The 19498-nt window shown below is 35.1% G+C and overlaps 1 protein-coding gene across 1 annotated transcript in view; it reads right to left on the reverse strand.

Annotated features, from left to right (window-relative positions):
• Positions 1 to 19498, reverse strand: part of LOC136830919 (uncharacterized) — a 456633-nt gene that overhangs the window by 191749 nt on the left and 245386 nt on the right. The window contains 3 exon segments of the mRNA XM_067090890.1: positions 4603 to 4715; positions 5549 to 5663; positions 8127 to 8285. Of these exon segments, the coding sequence (XP_066946991.1) occupies positions 4603 to 4715; positions 5549 to 5663; positions 8127 to 8285 (387 nt within the window).

Below are 19498 nucleotides of genomic sequence, written 5' to 3' on the forward strand. Positions count from 1 at the left end.
AATATTTCGATTTATGGTGAATTTTTGAAAAAAACTTTTTCCTTATGTCCATGCGTGGTAACTCGGCCGAACATCTCAGAAATTCTTTCGTCACTTTGTCGTAATGTTTGCACAGTTTTATATTAGTCGTTACATAAAGTTTTATATATGAAAATGTGCGCAATTTAATGTAGAATACAACAAAAAATAACTCATGGTTGTAGCTTTTATCAGTTTTGAAATATTTTCATATAAATCACGATAAGTGACATAATTTCAACCTTCAGTCAACTTTGACTCGACCGAAATGGTCGAAAAACACAATTGTAAGCTAAAACTCTTACATTCTGGTAATATTCAATCATTTACCTTCATTTTGCAATAAATTGGAAGTCTCTAGCACAATATTTCGATTTATGGTGAATTTTTGAAAAAAACTTTTTCCTTACGTCTGCGTGGTAACTCTGCCGAAAACCTCAGAAATTCTTTCGTCACTTTGTTGTAATGTTTGCACTGTTTTTCTAACAGCCGTTACATAAAGTTTTATATATGAAAATGTGTGCGATTTCATGTAGAATACAACACATATAATTCATGGTTGTAGCTTTTATCAGTTTTGAAATATTTTCATATAAATCACGATAAATAGAAAAAATTCGACCTTCGGTCAACTTTAATTCGACCGAAATGGTTGAAAACTGCAATTGTAAGCTAAAACACTTACAGTCTAGTAATATTCAATCAATTACCTTCATTTTGCAACAAACAGGAAGTCTCTAGTATATTATTTCGATTTATGGTGAATTTTCTAAAAAAACTTTTTCACGTCCACGTGTTATGAATTCATGCATCATTTTGTGATAATATTTTCTCTGCGTTGCTCTGATTGTTTTACAATTTGTTATATACCAAAATCATCGCAATTTAATGTACAATACAAAGAAAAAAAATAACTCATTAGCTTTAACTGTTTTGCTCACAGCACGATTTGTATACAATTATATATGAAATTTTTTTTTTTTTTAACACTGTCATATATTTCAATATTTATATACGATAATGATATTTTTTTCATTTCTGATGGTTGCATACTAAACTTCAGGCAATGACAAAAAAAGGATCCAAAAATGAACTCTTAATCTTAAAAACTAAGCGTGCTGTGTTTTTTTGAAAAAAACTTTTTTTCCGCTTCGGCGCTAACTCCCGAACGCCGCCGGCATACGGCAGACACTTTTGTAAATAGAGGTTTGGCGTTTAAGGGTTAAGAAATGTAGACAAAGTATGCTGTTAATTTTATTGCGTATTTGTAAAGCAAGCCTCTCATTATGTTTGGAATGGTGCAATGGTTGTTGTAGTGATGTCATAAGACCTACGGAAGACGGGAGTTACGAAAACAGTGGTTTGGAGAGAGTGACGAGTCAGCAGTGGTGGCAGAAGGCTGTGAGTGCTCTCGTTTGCAGTTTTTTGAATGGTTTGTAAGTCTTTCTTTTGTCTGTTGTGATCATGAGCTAATTTGGGTGAAAAATGCAAATGGCAACAGGTGTAAAAAATTAAATAATTGTTGCATGTTGGTCGGGATGGGAGTTTATTCAAGGACTTGTACCAAGAGATCCTACCTTATTGACTTAGAGTCAGGCTTAGAAGGCGACCTGAAGGAGAAGTCAAAACAGCTGCCATCTGTGCAGAATAAGCCTTTCACAACAGAGAGGAGCGTAAGTGTTCTCACTTCTTCAAAACTGAGTTAGTATAAGCATGAGAACTTTACCCTGCAGTGTCAGAGATGGGTTTGACCACGCAAGTAAAAAACTACAACACCCTTCCTTGCTAAAATCCCGCTGGCACCACAAACACACTAAACTAGGGCCTCAACCTCCCTAAGTTGGAGCAGAGAAGAGGCAATCATACAGAGCAAAAGTTCAGTAAAAGATAAAACTTCAACAAACTAAACAGAGACCCGGATAACAAACTCCGTTTCAGCATGTCAAAAACACTTGTCAGTCTCGAGTATGTCTCTTCAAAAGAACAAGACAGACAAAGAAAACCAAATCTTTGAATGAAGAAGATTTAAGCGCTGATAAAGCACCTGCATCATAAGAGGCAGCTCTCAATGACTTAAAAAAAAAAAGACAAGGGCTGGCAGATAAAAAAAAAACTGTGCCAGAATATGAGACAACTACAAAAAGAGCTTTAATTTGAATAGAAAGCTCAGGTTCTCATTCTCCAAATATTTAACGGGCGCCTAATTGCTCAAAGATAACTGAGACCTATTCTCTACATGGCCTCTTTCCTCCACTTAATGAGGATAAAGTGAGGTGCAATGCTCCAGCAACCACCAACAAACCTAAAAAGATTCCTCTGATTCAAACTCTTCTTCCACCAGAGGCGACAACTGGCAATAGCAGGTGACAGCAGCTGACTACTCACAACAAATGCACACTCGATGAAAGGGAGACAGGGAAATGCAATCTGAAGCAACTCACCTGAGTTGACACAAGTCAGCTGAACAAAAGAAAATGGAGCTCCAAAGAAAACGGGAAAGGTTGGGAGGTGGGGGAAGGATAATGGCAACAACTCTCCTGCCTCATCCGAAAGTGGTTCAACAAACTTGAGAGCACTCCCATGTGACACATCCTTAGAAAGCCAAGTAGCTAGTATAACATCTCGCTTGGAAACAACAGAAGATACTGTAACCATGATAGGATTGGAAAGAGAAACATTAATTAATCGAGACAGATGTATGAAATTCGCTGATAGCCGAAGAAAAAGTATGTAAACAATGAACAGTTGATTTCTGAAGGAGGGAGAGGAATAGCATACAAGGATTTAGAATGAACATTAGGTGTAGAAGAGATTGATTTAACAATAGACTAGGTCAACGTACATCAGAATACATACAACTCACTACACAAATTGTTAATAACACTGTCTATACCTATGTAATTAGTCCTATCATTGCTATAAACCTCATGCTGTACTAAGTTCCAATGACCTTAGAAGTTGCATTCTTTGCAGTGATTAACATTTACCAAAACGAGCTTTTGGCTAATGCATTAAAAGAGAAGCAGGTGATGGAGGGCACAGAACCACACCACCCTGAGAACCAACCTGGTTCCCTGGCAACGGAATCTTCCAACTGTTGCAGGGTAGTCTTAGGCTTGAGGTACAAACAGGTGGGTGACGGTAGCGACACCTTACCTCTTACAGGGGAACGTGACAATGATTGCACACTATGGAGAGACCTGGAACGGTTCCGTAACTTGAATCAAAAGGGGAGCGGGAGGGAGAGCTACAGAGGAAGTCTCAGTACTGACTAAGCATTAGCAAAGGAAAAGCCCAGACTGAGTAAGAATAACTACAGACAAAGGACCTGGAGAAGGGGGAGAAATGACGGGGTTATGACCTTACCTAACTAATTGCTTTAGAAATCAACCTGTTTCCCTTCCCTCCCTGTATCTATTCTCAAGGTCACACTTTATACCCTTGCAGCTGGTAAAAACACTGTGTGAATCTCCTTAAAAGTCAACATCCTGCTAAAATGGTAATCATTCCTACAGAAACTGATGTTCTTAGTCTTGATTCCAGTGGTAGGTATCCTAGGAAAAATAAATGTACGGTATCATGATAGTAGCAAATAGCAAAAACCATGAAATACCAACAAGCACCTATACACAATGGCAGCAAGGAGAATTCTGCCAAGAGCTAAAACATTCAAAACACACCTGGTGGAGAACAGGTGTACTAGACAGCCATCCAGGCAGCCATTCGATCTTTTCTTTTCTTTGAATGCCAACTCACCTATCGGTGTGGAGATATGAGCTATCTTTAGCAGCAGGTATGATTTATCCCAAATAATAAACTTTGATAAAGTCTTGAAACTATCTTAAGAGACTATACAATTGATATTCACATATAAGAACCAGCATAAGAAATCCATAAAAGGGAAGACAAAGATACTGGTCTCATTAACCCTTCGGTTCAGTTATGATGCATAGACACATCATCCAAAATCCAACTGCTGCATCAGTTATGTTGTGCTGACATATTTGAAAACAGGAAAAATTCAAAATTCATTATAAATACACAATGCACAACATGGGAGCTTCTAGAATAAGTCAAAAGATCCTCGTTTAGCTCAGATAGTAGTGGCAGAGCATTTTAATGAAAACATTGCTGATTTATCAATCTACATAAAAAATACAAATGCTATCTATTCCTTCTTGCTTTACTGCAAAAAATGCAGTAAATATGAAAAATATATCAAAATTTACTGCATTTTCTCATGGCATAAACAAAATTACCACACCTATATTACTTGAATTTACACAAATTTTTCTTTACATGTAGTTCACAGCTGACTTTAACAAATAATTTTGATATTTCTGTGAGATTTTAAACATAACATAACAAACTGACAGTATGGAGCTTCAAAATGACACCAGAATTATTATCATTAACATAAATAGTAAATTCACAGAAAGAGATTTAAAAACTATCACACAGTTGTGGTTGGTGAAAAATAAGTTTACCTGAGAGACAAATCAGACGGGCCTGACTGACTAAAAGGGTTAAACATGATGTCAATGATGAAGAACCAACAAAGTGAGAAACATTTTAACAACTAACCCTCCTAGCAGGAAGATTAACTCCAGCAGCTAAGGTTGAGGTGCAACATATGCAGCATAACGTGCCAGTAAGATATCCCTCTTCAATCAAACGACGTTCTCCTTCTGTCAGCCCTATGGAAAATAGATACACCTAAATTATTAATCAACAACTTTCACTCAAACAAAATTTCCAATCATTTCATACTGTGAGAGGATATGACTAAGAAGTGGAAACATACCAACACCCAAGTAAGTTCTATGAAAAGTTTTTCAAAAACCTGAACAAAAATTTTTCAGAGCAATGACACATAGGATTATTAAATTCTTGGAAATATGAAAACACACATTTGGTAGCTTAGCTACTTAGCTATTTGGTCAACATTCTTAAAATGGTGTGGTAAGTTACACAGCAAAAAAAAAAAAAAAAAAAAAAAAATTATATAATAAATTTAAGCTGAATAAATCCAACAAAATTACGTGCAATATTGCAATTGGCAATAAAGGGTGTTGGAAGTCTCTTAAGTACTGTACCAGCTACAACGCTTCTTGATCTTTACTTTTCTTTCTTTTCCCTTTGCCTCTTCTCATTCAAGTGTCCAATGGTTAATATTACTTTGCTCCTGTTTTCAAATTTCATTTAAGAACAAATCCTATGGGCCAATCCCAGTAAAATCTTGATTGTGACTCCGTGGTCCCATTAAACTACAGCAATTTATGATAATGGCATAATCATAAGCATGCATTCTCATTTGACTTTCTCAACCCCTGTATTTAATTTTTTCAATCTATATTTGTACCAATTTCCTCTTTGCATTCGATGGATGTAAAATTCTCCGACTGCCCTACCAATGAAATACTTCCATTCAATTTATTCTTAAATGAGCAAGATGTTAAATAATATTCAAATAATGTAAATTATCATATACCAACAGTATTAGTACTATTTTTATAACTCAAAAACATACCTGAATGATGGTAGGCAACACCAAATGGAATGGTCTTCCTTAACGTTGGACAAACTTTGCCTCCACCTTCTTCAACAACTGCACGGTAAAGAGAAACTTTTTCTTTACGTTTTATCTGTAAAATTTAATGTTGAAAATGAAATCACCGGAGAAAATGTTAAATTTTTACACTTCATCATCCAAACATGAAATACCACATTTTAAGTGTGTTACGCATTCAACATCACGTAAACTGCTAGCAGGTCCCTAACAGTGGTTGCTGAGTAATACTGAAGGTAGGGTACTACTAACTTCATCACTTGCAGCCTTTCACTTCTTTTGGATAAATCCCATCTGCAGGCCATTGAAATAGCTTTTGTAAAATACAGAATTGTATATTAGAAAATATTATTACCATAAAAAATGTGCTAAAAAGTTCAATCATTATTATTTATTCAGAAGATGAAGTGTTCCTACAAAAATGCAGCCTTAACAAGGCTGTGCAGAACTGCACAAAAACTGAAAGCAAGAATCCAACACACAAACAGGTGGGATATGCAAGCAGTGCCATGTGACTACTTACCTTCAAAGATAGCAGGCCTGCCTAAAGCAAGCAATAACCTTACTTGAGATATCTGATATGTAAATGAAGCTTCAAATTAAAATGTTAGGCAAAATACATGACAAAAGTATCATGGTCATTACTTACTTGACGTATGATGTAGCAATGTTCTTTCTCTCATAATGTCTCTATCACACAGAGACATTCTTATACATGCATCATAAAACACCGATTTAGTCACGAATATTTACCACTGTTTATCAGTAGTTCAACAAACACTTTCCAATTTAAGCAGGATGCTACTACCACCCTCACAATCTAATACACTGACAAGGTAACAGAAATCTTTACCTAAGATTTGCATATATACCATACCATAGCTTCCTCCTTTAATTGTCACCACTAGATCTTACACATCACATGAAAAATCCCTCAAAACGTTCAAAATTTGTAATCATTAACAACTTGTGATATATAATATTAAAACTGATAAATTCATCCTTACACCAAACCCACAGCATCCAAAAATCACTCTCCAGAACACAGCTTTTCCTTTGTTTCCTTCCAGGCCATCATAATTTTGGCTTTACCTAAGGTGATTTTCAACTCTCTCTTCTCCATTTCATTCTCCCATTTTTAAATATTGCTAAACCTCCTCCTTTCATGGTGTTGCTTACACAAGGCCATATGCATTCAGCAGTTCCCAGAAATATTTATTCTGCACTCTTCTGTAGTTTCCTCAATCACTCACATGCAACAAAGGATTTAATTGTGACACTTGCTGGACAATTGACATTTACATTGGATTTTTCTGATTTTCCTACTGCTACTTGCTGGACAATTGACATTTACATTGGATTTTTCTAATTTTCCTACTGCTATCTTCTTTTCCAGACCAAGTCATGATAAGAGACCATCACTTCCTTAACATCTTTCAAGTATCTTCTGTTTTAGTAACAGTCATCATTAGTAATAATTATCATACCATATGAGCATCACCTGTACCATGAGTAAACAAACATTCAACAAAACGACAAAAGATAATTTAATCCTTACACATAGGAAATGAAAACATCAAAACCATTTGGAATATGACACAGTAAACTTATTGTTACAAGATGTAGCAAAAAAGAATGAAAACTCTTATGGAGTTCTTTAAAACACTGCAAGTCCAATCTGCTCTAATGATCCCCACTAAACCAGTTTTCTCCAACAATACAATGGGCAATGCAGAATTTCAATACATATGCATTTCAGCTAACTACTCAACTGACAAGTTCTGTTATGACTGCAATATTGGCCAAAATGGAAATAATGACAAGAATTCTTGTACTTTTTACAAACATTGCATTCTACTTGTCATGCCTTTCCATAACTTAAGCATAAATAAAATAATAAGAGGCTTGTCTGTTGTATGGGCACACTCAGTGTTTTAAGGATATGCTCAAGTTAACCAATATTCAACTCAGAAGTGTGTTGAAATTTTTGAGAACCATGATTGGAAGAAAGTGCACAAGCATACAGTTCTCAAAGTAGCAACAGCTTCTTGATAAGCATGTATGTGCTGTATTAAGTTGTAATCTGGATGAAAAAATTAAACTAGTTCAGTTAATTTCAAGTAAGAAGTTTAGGCATACAATAAACTATTAACAAATACAACAAGTTTTATAAGAGAAATAACATTTAAATTCTGAAACTTATAAAACAGTAAGGCCAAGCTAAAGATTCATAATTTTCGCATAGCCATGAAAATTTGGTTTGAAAAGAGGAAAACACTTTTGGTGTGAATATTAGTACTGTAAACTGAATTCCATTTAAAAAGCAGAGGTGATTAGAATACTGTATAGGAAAGTTAGTCTCCCAAAATAAAAATATTAGATCTGAGTAGTAATGAAACATATTTTCACTTATACTTCAAATAAAATCTGAACTTACTACTTTACCTTCCATGTAGCATATTTTATTAAAAACAAAGGACAAACAAAATGTTACATCAATGGGAACAAATGTACAAATACACAGATACCTGTGTTATACCTTTGTTATTGTCCTGGGTAAGATCTGACAAATGAGTTCAGCCAACGTTTCACAATTACGACGGGTTGGACAGAAGACAATACATGCATGATCAGGAACAACCTCTCCCACCAGACCACCAATCATGTCAGTATCTAACTGTTTTTGTTCTCTGGTGTACTGGAAAATATAAAGTAAACATATAATCATAATCATATAAATAACTTAGCAATAATCCTACAAACAACCCCTCAATCCAAAAAATTTCAGCAGTAATTACCACTCTTATCCTGTATCAAAATTTACATTGCAGTTTACACAGGATGAATGATACAAACTATACACTTACACTATAAGTAAGAGGGAGCCAACAAAAGTGCAGTTAAAAATTTAACTCTTTCACGAAATAAAAGTTGCACTTGCATTCCTATGTAAATTCTAACCCTAATAGATTCATGTAATAAGAAAATGAGTAATATGGTCCAAGGTGCTAAATTTACATATAGTGAATGTCTAATAGCAAACACATAATTTACAGCAATTTATTTTGTTACAGAATACACATTTCTCAGATGAAGAATCTTTGAAGGAGTAAGAAATCTCTATCTCACCAGGTGGACTGGTGTACCTACAAAGTAGGTCTGAGACGTCTTCAGCAGTCAAACCTGATCCATAGTGCAAACTTGTTTCCAAAACTACATATTTTTTTCTAATTTCTTTACATTTTCCTTCAGCTGGCAGCCTAGAGGTATTTAAGTATGAGATTTCATCAGATCTTAGTGTCAGGTACTGTTTTCTGTATTTTTCACTGCATAAAGTTTTTATGATAACATTTGAAAATAGTTAGCTAGTTAGCCTTTATAAGGCTATCGCCCATTCAGTTTTTTGCTGACCTTGTGTTTTGTAAATGTTCTTTATTTCTGTTTAAATGCTTTAGCGACATATAATATGTTAGCTCTGTTTCTGTATTTTACTGTTAACCTGTAATATGTTTAATATGGGTTCTGTGGTGAAGACTAGGCATATGGATGGATGTATGAAATTTATGGACATGCCCAAGAACTAGGACCCTAAGGGTATTCAGTGAAATATATATTGAAACAATGAGATGGCAAAAGTTGAACACCTCAACATAATCCCTTCATTTCACTCTCAGCATTTTATGCCAACTCATATTCCTTCATTAGCCATTCATACAAATGTTTTTGGATACATAAGTAAAAATTTATTAGGAAAAAGAGTATACTGTATATGTTAAGAAATATCAATTTTATAAGTTAAGAGAATAAGCTATAGAAACAATTCTCTCTAAAAATCTTAGTGGCTTTCAAAAGCAATTGAAGCAGGAATGTCTACACCATAAAATCTCAAAATTTCAGACATGGATTTTCAATCAAGGTTGAATTTCCATTGCTGGTGGCAACATTCAGCAATGCACCAATGTATGCTCAACCAATACCACCTCATCAAAGTGAGCAAACTCCAGAGCACTGTGAACAAACTCTGAACCAATGCTATATTCTAAAAGACATTGGTGAGATAACTGAGCAAGTGCAATCCTTAACTGTCTTAAAACAATTTTGCTCCTCCTACCTGTTTGGAAAGAAGACTAGTAGCAATTTAGGCTTTTTCTTATGGTCTTATATTTTGTACTGTAGGTAGGTTAAATGCTATTTACATAAAACCTAACTGGTTATTTCACTTCCATGTGGGAAATATCCACATAAAATACTGTATCCTACAAATATCTAGTATATATAAAATACAGTATCCTATTATAAAAAAAGCAGGATTTTTCAGATATTTGTCAACCCTGTCATTCCTCTGATTCTCAACTTAGACTCTGCTCTAGAACAAAACATGCAGATTTTTCATTGTTCAACCTATGAGATGTATCAGGCAGACCCCTCATATTTACGTTTAATGTGTCACAACCATCAAACATAATCACACCCTTTCCTCAGCTGTAGAATGCTCTACCATTTAAAAGGATATCCTTCTACCCTGATTGTCTTCCTCAGCTTCAGATTCATCAATGTTGATTCCAGCTGAACAGCAAGATTCTAGGCACTCTTGCTCCAAGACACATTCCTTCTTCATTGGCAATGACAAAATTCTACATCCCATGAAGTACTGTACCTGCTACACAGCTCCCATGCAGACCTGAGCCACACTAGTGCTTCAGTACCCTCGCGGATACAACAAATTATCACTTCAGTACAGTAACTAAGGCCGCAAAATTGGACAAATTATTATCGAAGTTCTACTGGCCTTTATATATCTGAGCAAAGAAGTCTCATCATTTGTGGAGGATGAAGTAATCTTCTTCACTGATCTGCAAGAGCAAATATTAGTGAAAGCTGAAATGCATGCAGAAACAAGCTCTGTGCAGTGATGAAAAACTAACTATGATACTTTTCAATATCTGTGCAAGCTGAAATGCAAGACAACCATCCTCTCTGGAGTAAGAAAACCTATCTATGATACTTTCTAAAAGTGAAGTCAAGCCAATTCCTTTTCAAACCAGTGAGCCACTAATGGGACACAGTTTTGCAATAACTTCACATCTCTCAAAGCCCAAGCCACCTCTATATTCTCAGCAACTTTTCTTCTGAGGACCAGAGTTAGTCATTTATAAAGGATCTGAGCAGCTATTTATTTACTGACAGAGGGTTCAAACCTGAGTAACTCAGCTACTGAGGGCAAGATACACTTGTAAACTGCTTAACAATATTTGACAGACTTGGTACCACTTGACCAAAGGCCATTCACCTTTGCAATTATGGAGATATTCTTGTACGGACCACAAGACATTTTTATACACTTAGCAATTCACCCCCTGAAAACCAAATCATTCCTCAGTTATTGGGAGATGGTCTGAACCTGCTCAGTACCAGTTGGCTAACCAACAAGATTTTCAACATCTCCCTCTCATATCTTCACTCCTGTGGGACTCCAACATCCATGTTTGCCTGTCTTCATTTCAAACATGGAGACAGCATAAATATGTCACCAAACCTTGTGTAAAAGAAAGGAAATGGGTACAAGGGCTCTTCCCTATGATGTCAAACTCCTCCGGCTGGAGTTCATCTTTTGAAATGCTGGGTCACGTGAGAAATTGGGAGAACCTTGAGTAGTGCAGATTGTTCAAGGTTATTTACTGTCCCTTTATTTAGCAATCATTCTATAGCTTTAAAAATCATGAATTCTCCCCTGTATGAGATGGACCTGATAAGGTTCAAGTTTTAGACAAGAGGGTAAAATCAGAGTAGCATCTTCATTGTTTCCAAGTCAAAAGGAGACCAGTGACCCATCATTAATCTTTGCTCTCCAAACTGATTTCTCAGACATACAGCTTTCTGGACAGAAACAAGTGTCCATTCATAAATTCATCAAAAATGCAACTCTCTGGCATCAAACAATTTAAAAATATGCTAAGATTTAATGTACCCAGGCCCAAGAAAGTATCTTTACTTTGTACAGGACAGGAGGTTGTTACTATTCAAAGTCCTTCCCTTTAGATGACCACAGCTCAACAAGTCTTCACAAGAATCTTACCAACAGTAGCATCTGGATACAACTGAACAGGTAAGACTTGGAAAATATCTAGATGACTGGGTAGTTATGGCATCCAGCCAAGAGATTCTTTGGCACCACTGGCAAAAGTCCTTTAATTCCACCAGGAGCTGGGCTTGCCTGTCAATGCTGGGATCAGCTGTAGAGGCAACATATACCATAAAGGCATGGACAGCAACATCAACACTGAGGAAACTTCATAGGAAGTGTTTCTTCCCTCTCATGACTGGGCATATTTCAACAGGTGGTTTGCACCAACGTGGAGATTCATGGTATGCAACCTGTGCTATTGGTGTCATCATGCCAACATCTCTACTTTCTTTTTCAAGTCGTACCTCCAGAGGTCTGGGTAGCTGAGGTCTATTTGTAGCCCAATCTACAAGGGTTTTCACATTGCAGTTAGATGTCAAGCTTAATTCTTCCCTGCAACTTGTTACAGAAATTGGTCTGTAATTGTTTACATTACTGGAATCCTTTCCAGGTCTGGGGATAGGAATAATTACAGCTTTACTCCATTCACCAAGAAATAAATTTTGAAGCCATAAGTGATTATAAAACTGTAATAAGTATGACTTTGCCAAAGGTGTTAAGTGGTAGATCATTTCAAAACAAATACTGTCACCTCCAGGGGCAAATTTATTGCTGTTCAAAAGAGCAAAATCCAACTATTCCATATCAAATTTTCTATTGTAATATATATATCTCCTATTGTTTCAAAATTTGTTATTAACTCTATACTATTTTTCTCTGTGCAGAAGTGTTCATCTAAATTTTTATCACTACTTACTTTTGCTAAGTTTTCTCCTATTATAGTCCTTATTTCTTTTGGATCAAGTATTCTTTTCCCATCTTTTAATATGGCATGTCTAGGTGGTTTAACATGGGTACCATTTATTTTCCTGAACTTTTCCCATATTTTCTGGGGATATTATTAGAGAGATCTGATACATACTTCCTCCATGAAATGATTCTTCCTTGAATTACTTCTTTTGCTATACTGTATAGAGGTTTTAATGTATCAGTTTCTAATAATAATATAGGTATAATCAGTTTTGTAAATTTTCTTCTAATATCGGCAATGTTTTAATTATTTACTGAACTTTCTATTTAAATTATCTAATCATCTTCCAATTTGGTGTTTTAGTTTTACCAATTCCGTTAGTTCTTCTGACCACCATGCGACTTTGTGTTTTATTGGATGAGGTTTGATTTTGGTATTGTTTTATCAACATCATTTTTAATGAAATCAACAAGAAATTTATTAGTTTTATTATGGTCTTTTAAATATTCAATGGTGGGATATTCCTAGGGTGGAATTCATATTGCTCCCAATCTGCTTTATAAATGTTATATTGAGGGACATGCTTGGCAGGATTATTTTCCAATAATGAATTAATATTGGGAAATGATCACTGGTATGCAAGTCGTCAAAAGTATTCCAATCCAATCTGTCTACTATGTTTGTTGTACATAAGAGTTATGTCGATTGAGGAAAATGTCCCATGTGTTTTATAAAAATATGTGCTGATTTTGTTGTTATTTATACAGGACATGTTTTTAAATCTAAGAATTCTTCTATTTTATTTCCTGCTCTATTTGAGTCTTGTACAATTACATCGAGTGAGCATTAAAATCACCTACTATTAATGTAGGTTCCTTGGCAAAATTAAGTAATTCTTAAAGTTTGTCAATGCTGTAATTTTTATTAGGTTGGCTATATAAATGATAAATTACATGCATGTAATTATCACTTTTTATTTGGAATTTAACACCTGATATTTGCAAGTCAGTAATGTTTACAGGTACTATGTTGTAAAATACTCTGTTATGTACATATATGGCCGTACCTAAATTTCCTTCTTCCTCTCATGATGTTGATGCTAAAGTAGACTTACCTACTGTTGATATTGTTTTGTTGACATGTTGTACATGTACATAATATCATTGGTTCATATTCTTTTAGTATTCACTGTATTTCTCCTAGGTGTAATCTGGTCTGTAGACCATTTATGTTCCATTGTATAAAATAGCTATTGAAAATATTATGTTATAGTGGCTGAGTTTTGCTTTCCTATTTTTGTAGTATCAACTTGGATTTTTCTAATAATTTACTCACAATATTCAGTTGTTTTTCTTTATAATATATTAAGTGCTCAATGCACATGGAACCTTTTTCATGGGTGCTCAAATCAGTTGTTTCTTTTTCTATATTTCATAAAATTTCTTATAATGTTTGTTAAACCATCTTTTCTATATTTTTGTTATTATTGCAAAATTCAACAAAACAATCATTACATCCACAAGTGTTTTCATGTACATTTCTTGCTTCATTTGCTCTCGTACCAATTATTGGTGATGAAGTAATCTCTTCTCCCTTGACATAATCATTGTTATCCCCTTGACATAATCATTGTTATACATGGTATGTTTCTCTTCCACTTCTTCGGTGTTTTGAATATCTGCATCCATTGGTTTGACTATTATTTTAGGAGATAAAGGTATACTGTATTCTTAGTTTGTTTTTCTTCTTTCTTCATATCCTTTGTCTTTGGTTTAACTGATGTTGCTCTAATTATAGCTGGTTTTTTCATTTTGGGTGGTGTTCTCTCCAAAGGTTTCTTTTTATCTTTAATTTCCACTCCATCACGACTTTCCTCTGCTACTTCTGTAGCAGTATTATCATCTTGTGCTATTTGCATTAACATTTCAAATGAGTGATAAAATGTTACCTATAAACTTTGAACCTGTTTCTTGATTCTTTACCATTTTAGTTTTTTTGTAAAGCATTAAATTCTTCTTGAGACTTATTTTGCTGCATTTTGTTACTTCTATCTGTATGTATTTTTGTTTCATTATTAATTCTTGTTATCGAGGCATATGTAAGTTTCTTAGCAGGATCTTGAATTCCTCTCACTTTCAATTATAATTTAGCCTCTCTAATAGACATCCCTGTTCTTTCTTGTAGCATTCTCAAGTCTGAATTGTATATGTAATACATGCATTCTTTGGATCTTGCAGATGATTCTGCCCACAGTTTATACATTTTGGTTCGCTGCAATTCCATTGGATGTTCTTCAGATCCACAATACACACATACAGGTTTGTTTCGACAATGTTTTTTTGCATGCCCTTATTTACTACAGTTCTTACACTGTAGTAGCTTTATGGACATATTGCCTTATTTCTCTGTTTTGGCCTAAAATTATTTTTTGGAGAAGATCTCGACCTCAAATTTTATTTCTGTGATTTTTAACATTTGCTTATTTCTTTGCTTACTTGGTATATTATATACCTCACAATCTTGGACTCTGGGATGTCTTTTTTTAAGAGAGTCCAAGAGAATTTCTTTTTGATTGGTTCGTCACTGTTCCCAGGAAGCATAATGGTACACTGAATGCTATTCATAGTGTCATGTTTTTTTATTTTTACATGTGTATTATCTATTGCTGTTATAGACACATAGTCCTCAGACTGACTGTTGTAGCTTCTATAAGCCACGTATTTTCTCTTATCTGTCTAAACGTCATTTCTGCCGTTGAATGTCTGTTTAATAGGTAGTTTTCTAACTTTAGGGCTGAAGTTTTCTGATTCTGTTTCTAAGGTTAGAAACCTTGACCAACTTCCACTCCCAAAGAGCGAGTCAAAGTGAGTCGCAGGTTGGATCAAGAAGATATTTACTTCTTTTGGATTTGTTTTGTACTGGAGCATAAGGTTCCAGTGTAATAACATTAGGATTTTGTTTTGATTTTTCTAAAGAAAGGTTGTTGAAGGAGGTTCCCGAGGTTGTCAACTGTGCCGAGTTGCTACCATCAAAGGGCCCAGGGATACTTGAATCTTTAAAACTACTAAGCATAAAGATTTGAGGCAAAAAAAAAAAAAAAAAACCTGAAAACTTTAAAAACATATCATTAGCCTTTCATGAAGTTTATTCTTCCACCAATGGCACAAGTGACAGCCGACTCCCAAATGTCCACATCCCTACCCTACCCCACAAGGGATAGCACAAAGTAAGTATACCTTAGTTTTACCAGACCACTGAGCTGATTAACAGCTCTCCTAGGGCTGGCCCGAAGGATTAGACTTATTTTACGTGGCTAAGAACCATTTGGTTACTTAACAACGGGACCTACAGCTTATTGTGGAATCCGAACCACATTATAGCGAAAATGAATTTCTATCACCAGAAATAAATTCCTCTAACTCTTCATCAGCCGGCCGCGGGAATTGAACTCCGGCCCATCGAATGACAGTCTGAAGCTCTACCGAGTCGGCCAACAAAGGGTTTTAAGGGATAGCACAACATGATTAAAATGACCCAAGTGTAAGCCAAACCCACTTGCTAGGACCAAAGGTATTGCGAGAATACTATCATCCCCACTCTAATCATGTTATGGGCAAACTGGATAGAATGCCGAGAATCCTATCTCCAGAACCAGACCTCCTGGAATCCATGGTCCAGCCCTAAAGAATAGTTCTGCCTTTGAGCTATCAATCTGATAACTCTCAGGTTCGAACATGATCGGGCAGTTGATGGTCCTACCACAGTTCCCATTATTTAGCTTAGGATATATACCCAATCCCAGCTATGATGTCTTTTCCTATTTAACAGGTCCAATAAATTTTAGCAAAAGTGGAAAATTCACAAAAATTCAACCAAAGAAATATATAATCATATATGAGACTCTTGGACTCAACCCGAACAGATTCCTGGGGTTCAAGAGCTCCCCTCACCATGTCAAGGTGGTCCCACATTTGTTGGGGGTTGTAGGTATACCTCTTGATGTTGAATTTTGGATTTGCTGTGTTGCAGCAGATACTTTGGTTAGGTAATTGCCAAACATCTCTGCCACTTCTTTAGGATCACACATATATCCATTCTCTACCTTTAGCATAGGCAATGGGTCTGGAATAAATTTGCCAGGCAATTTCCTGATCTTATTCCAGATTTGACTAAATGGAGTTTTTGCTGAAACCTCTGAGATACACCTTGTCCATGATAATCTCTTAGCCTTTTTTTATTGTTGTTTTCTGCTTTGCACAAACTCAGGCATATACTATTTCCTTTGCCTGACAGGGTGATCTTAAATATGTTCTAGTGACCTCCTAGCAACTGCACATTTCTGGTTTTACCAAGGAACAACTGAATGCCATGAAAACCTGAAGTTCTAAGTATACATTTCTTTGAACTATTCAGTGCCACTTCAGTGAAGTGCTTAACCCTTAAACGCCGACTGGACGTATCGTAAGTCGACTAAAATTGCCTGTCGGGTGACAAGTGGACGTACCGTACGTCGACTACAAAAAATTTCAACCTTCAGTCAACTTTGACTTGACCGAAATGGTCGAAAAACGCAATTGTAAGCTAAAACTCTTAAATTCTAGTAATATTCAATCATTTACCTTCATTTTGCAACAAATTGGAAGTGTCTAGCACAATATCTCGATTTATGGTGAATTTTTGAAAAAACTTTTTCCTTACGTGCATGCGTAACTCGCCGAAAAATTTCAGAAATTCTTTCGTCATTTTGTTGTAATTTTTGCACCATTTTATATTAGCTGTAACATAAAGTTTTATATATGGAAATGTGCGCAATTTCATGTAAAATACAACAAAAAACAGCCCACGGTTGTAGCTTTTATCAGTTTTGAAATATTTTCATATAAATGACGATAATTGCTAAAATTTCAACCTTCGGTCAAATTTGACTTGACTGAAATGGTCGAAAAATGCAATTGTAAGCTAAAACTCTTACATTCTAGTAATATTCAATGAATTACCTTCATTTTGCAACAAATTGGAAGTCTAGCACAATATTTCGATTTATGGTGAATTTTTGAAAAACACTTTTTCCTTACGTCCGGCAAGACAGTAACTCGGCGAACATCTCGAAATTCTTTCGCCACTTTGTCGTAATGTTTGCACCGCTTTTATATTAGTCGTTACATAAAGTTTTATATATGAAAATGTGCGCAATTTCATGTAGAATACAACGAAACATAACTCATGGTTGTTGCTTTTATCAGTTTTGAAATATTTTTATATAAATCACGATAAGTGCCAAAATTTCAACCTTCAGTCAATTTTGACGCGACTAAATGGTCGAAAACGCAATTGTAAGATAAAACTCTTACATTCTAGTAATATTCAATCATTTACCTTCATTTTGCAACAAATTGGAAGTCTCTAGCACAATATTTCGATTTATGGTGAATTTTGAAAGAAAAAACTTTTTCCTTACGTCCATGTGTGGTAACTCGCCGAACATCTCAGAAATTCTTTCACACTTTGTCGTAATGTTTGCACCGTTTAATATTAGTCGTTACATAAAGTTTTATATATGAAAATGTGTGCAATTTCATGTAGAATACAACCTAAAATAACTCATGGTTGTAGCTTTTATCAGTTTTGAAATATTTTCATATAAATCACGATAAGTGCCAAAATTTCAACCTTCGGTCAACTTTGACTCGACCGAAATGGTTGAAAAATGCAATTGTAAGCTAAAACTCTTACATTCTAGTAATATTCAATCAATTACCTTCATTTTGCAACAAATTGGAAGTCTCTAGCACAATATTTCGATTTATGGTGAATTTTTGAAAAACTTTTCCTTATGTCCGCATGTGGTAACTCTGCCGAACATCTCAGAAATTCTTTCACACTTTGTCGTAATGCTTGCACCGTTTTATATTAGTCGTTACATAAAGTTTTATATACAAAAATGTGCGCAGTTTCATGTATAATACAACAAAAAACTCATGGCTGTAGCTTTGAAATATTTTCATATAAATCACGATAAATAGAAAAAATTTGACCTTTGGTCAATGTTAGCTTGACCAAATGGTCGAAAACTACAATTGTCAGCTAAAAACTTACAGTCTAGTAATATTCAATCAATTACCTTCATTTTGCAACAAACGGGAAGTCTCTAGCACAATATTTCGATTTATGGTGAATTTTGAAAAAAAACTTTTTTTCACGTCCGCTAATTCTTAATTCATGCATCATTTTGTGATAATATTTTCTCTGTGTTGCTTTGATCATTTTACAATTTGTTATATACCAAAATCATCGCAATTTAGTGTACAATACAAAGAAAAAATAAATAACTCATTAGCTTTAACCGTTTTGCTCACAGCACGATTTGTATACAATTATATATGAAATTTTTTGTGCTGTCATATATTTCAATATTTATAAATGATAATGATATTTTTTCATTCCTGATGGTTGCATACTAAACTTCAGGCAGTGACAAAAACAGAGCCAAAAATGAACTCTTAATCTTAAAAACTAAGCGTGCTGTGATTTTTGAAAAACTTTTTTCCGCTTCGCGCTAACTCCCGAATGCCACCAGCATACTTTTGTAAATAGAGGCTCGGCATTTAAGGGTTAAGCTTGAATTGGAGAAAGCAAGTCCTTGGAATTCTTCACAATGTGTGTTAATCTTGCATATGAACTACAGTCTGCTTCATCTATTTACCATTTTGGGAGGCATGGGGACAGTTTGTTATGAATATATTGCAGGTGTATGGGCCAATGGTCACTGCATTATAGGTGCTTACTGACCACCAGTATTCTAGTGCAAGAGCCGATGAACATATAGCCAAGTCTATGGCAGAAGAGGAATTATGGTATACACTACATCATACCCTGTTGGTGATCCGTTGTTCAATAAAACTATATCATTACTTGCAAATAACTACCCAATAATACTACCTGATCTATCACATACATTACCCCCGAAGAGTATGTTTTGCATTAAATCACCCATTAATATGAATGGGGATGGCAGTTGGTCAATTAGGCACTGAAA

Source organism: Macrobrachium rosenbergii, chromosome 47 (assembly GCF_040412425.1).
Source record: "Macrobrachium rosenbergii isolate ZJJX-2024 chromosome 47, ASM4041242v1, whole genome shotgun sequence".
NCBI classification, from domain to species: domain Eukaryota; kingdom Metazoa; phylum Arthropoda; class Malacostraca; order Decapoda; family Palaemonidae; genus Macrobrachium; species Macrobrachium rosenbergii.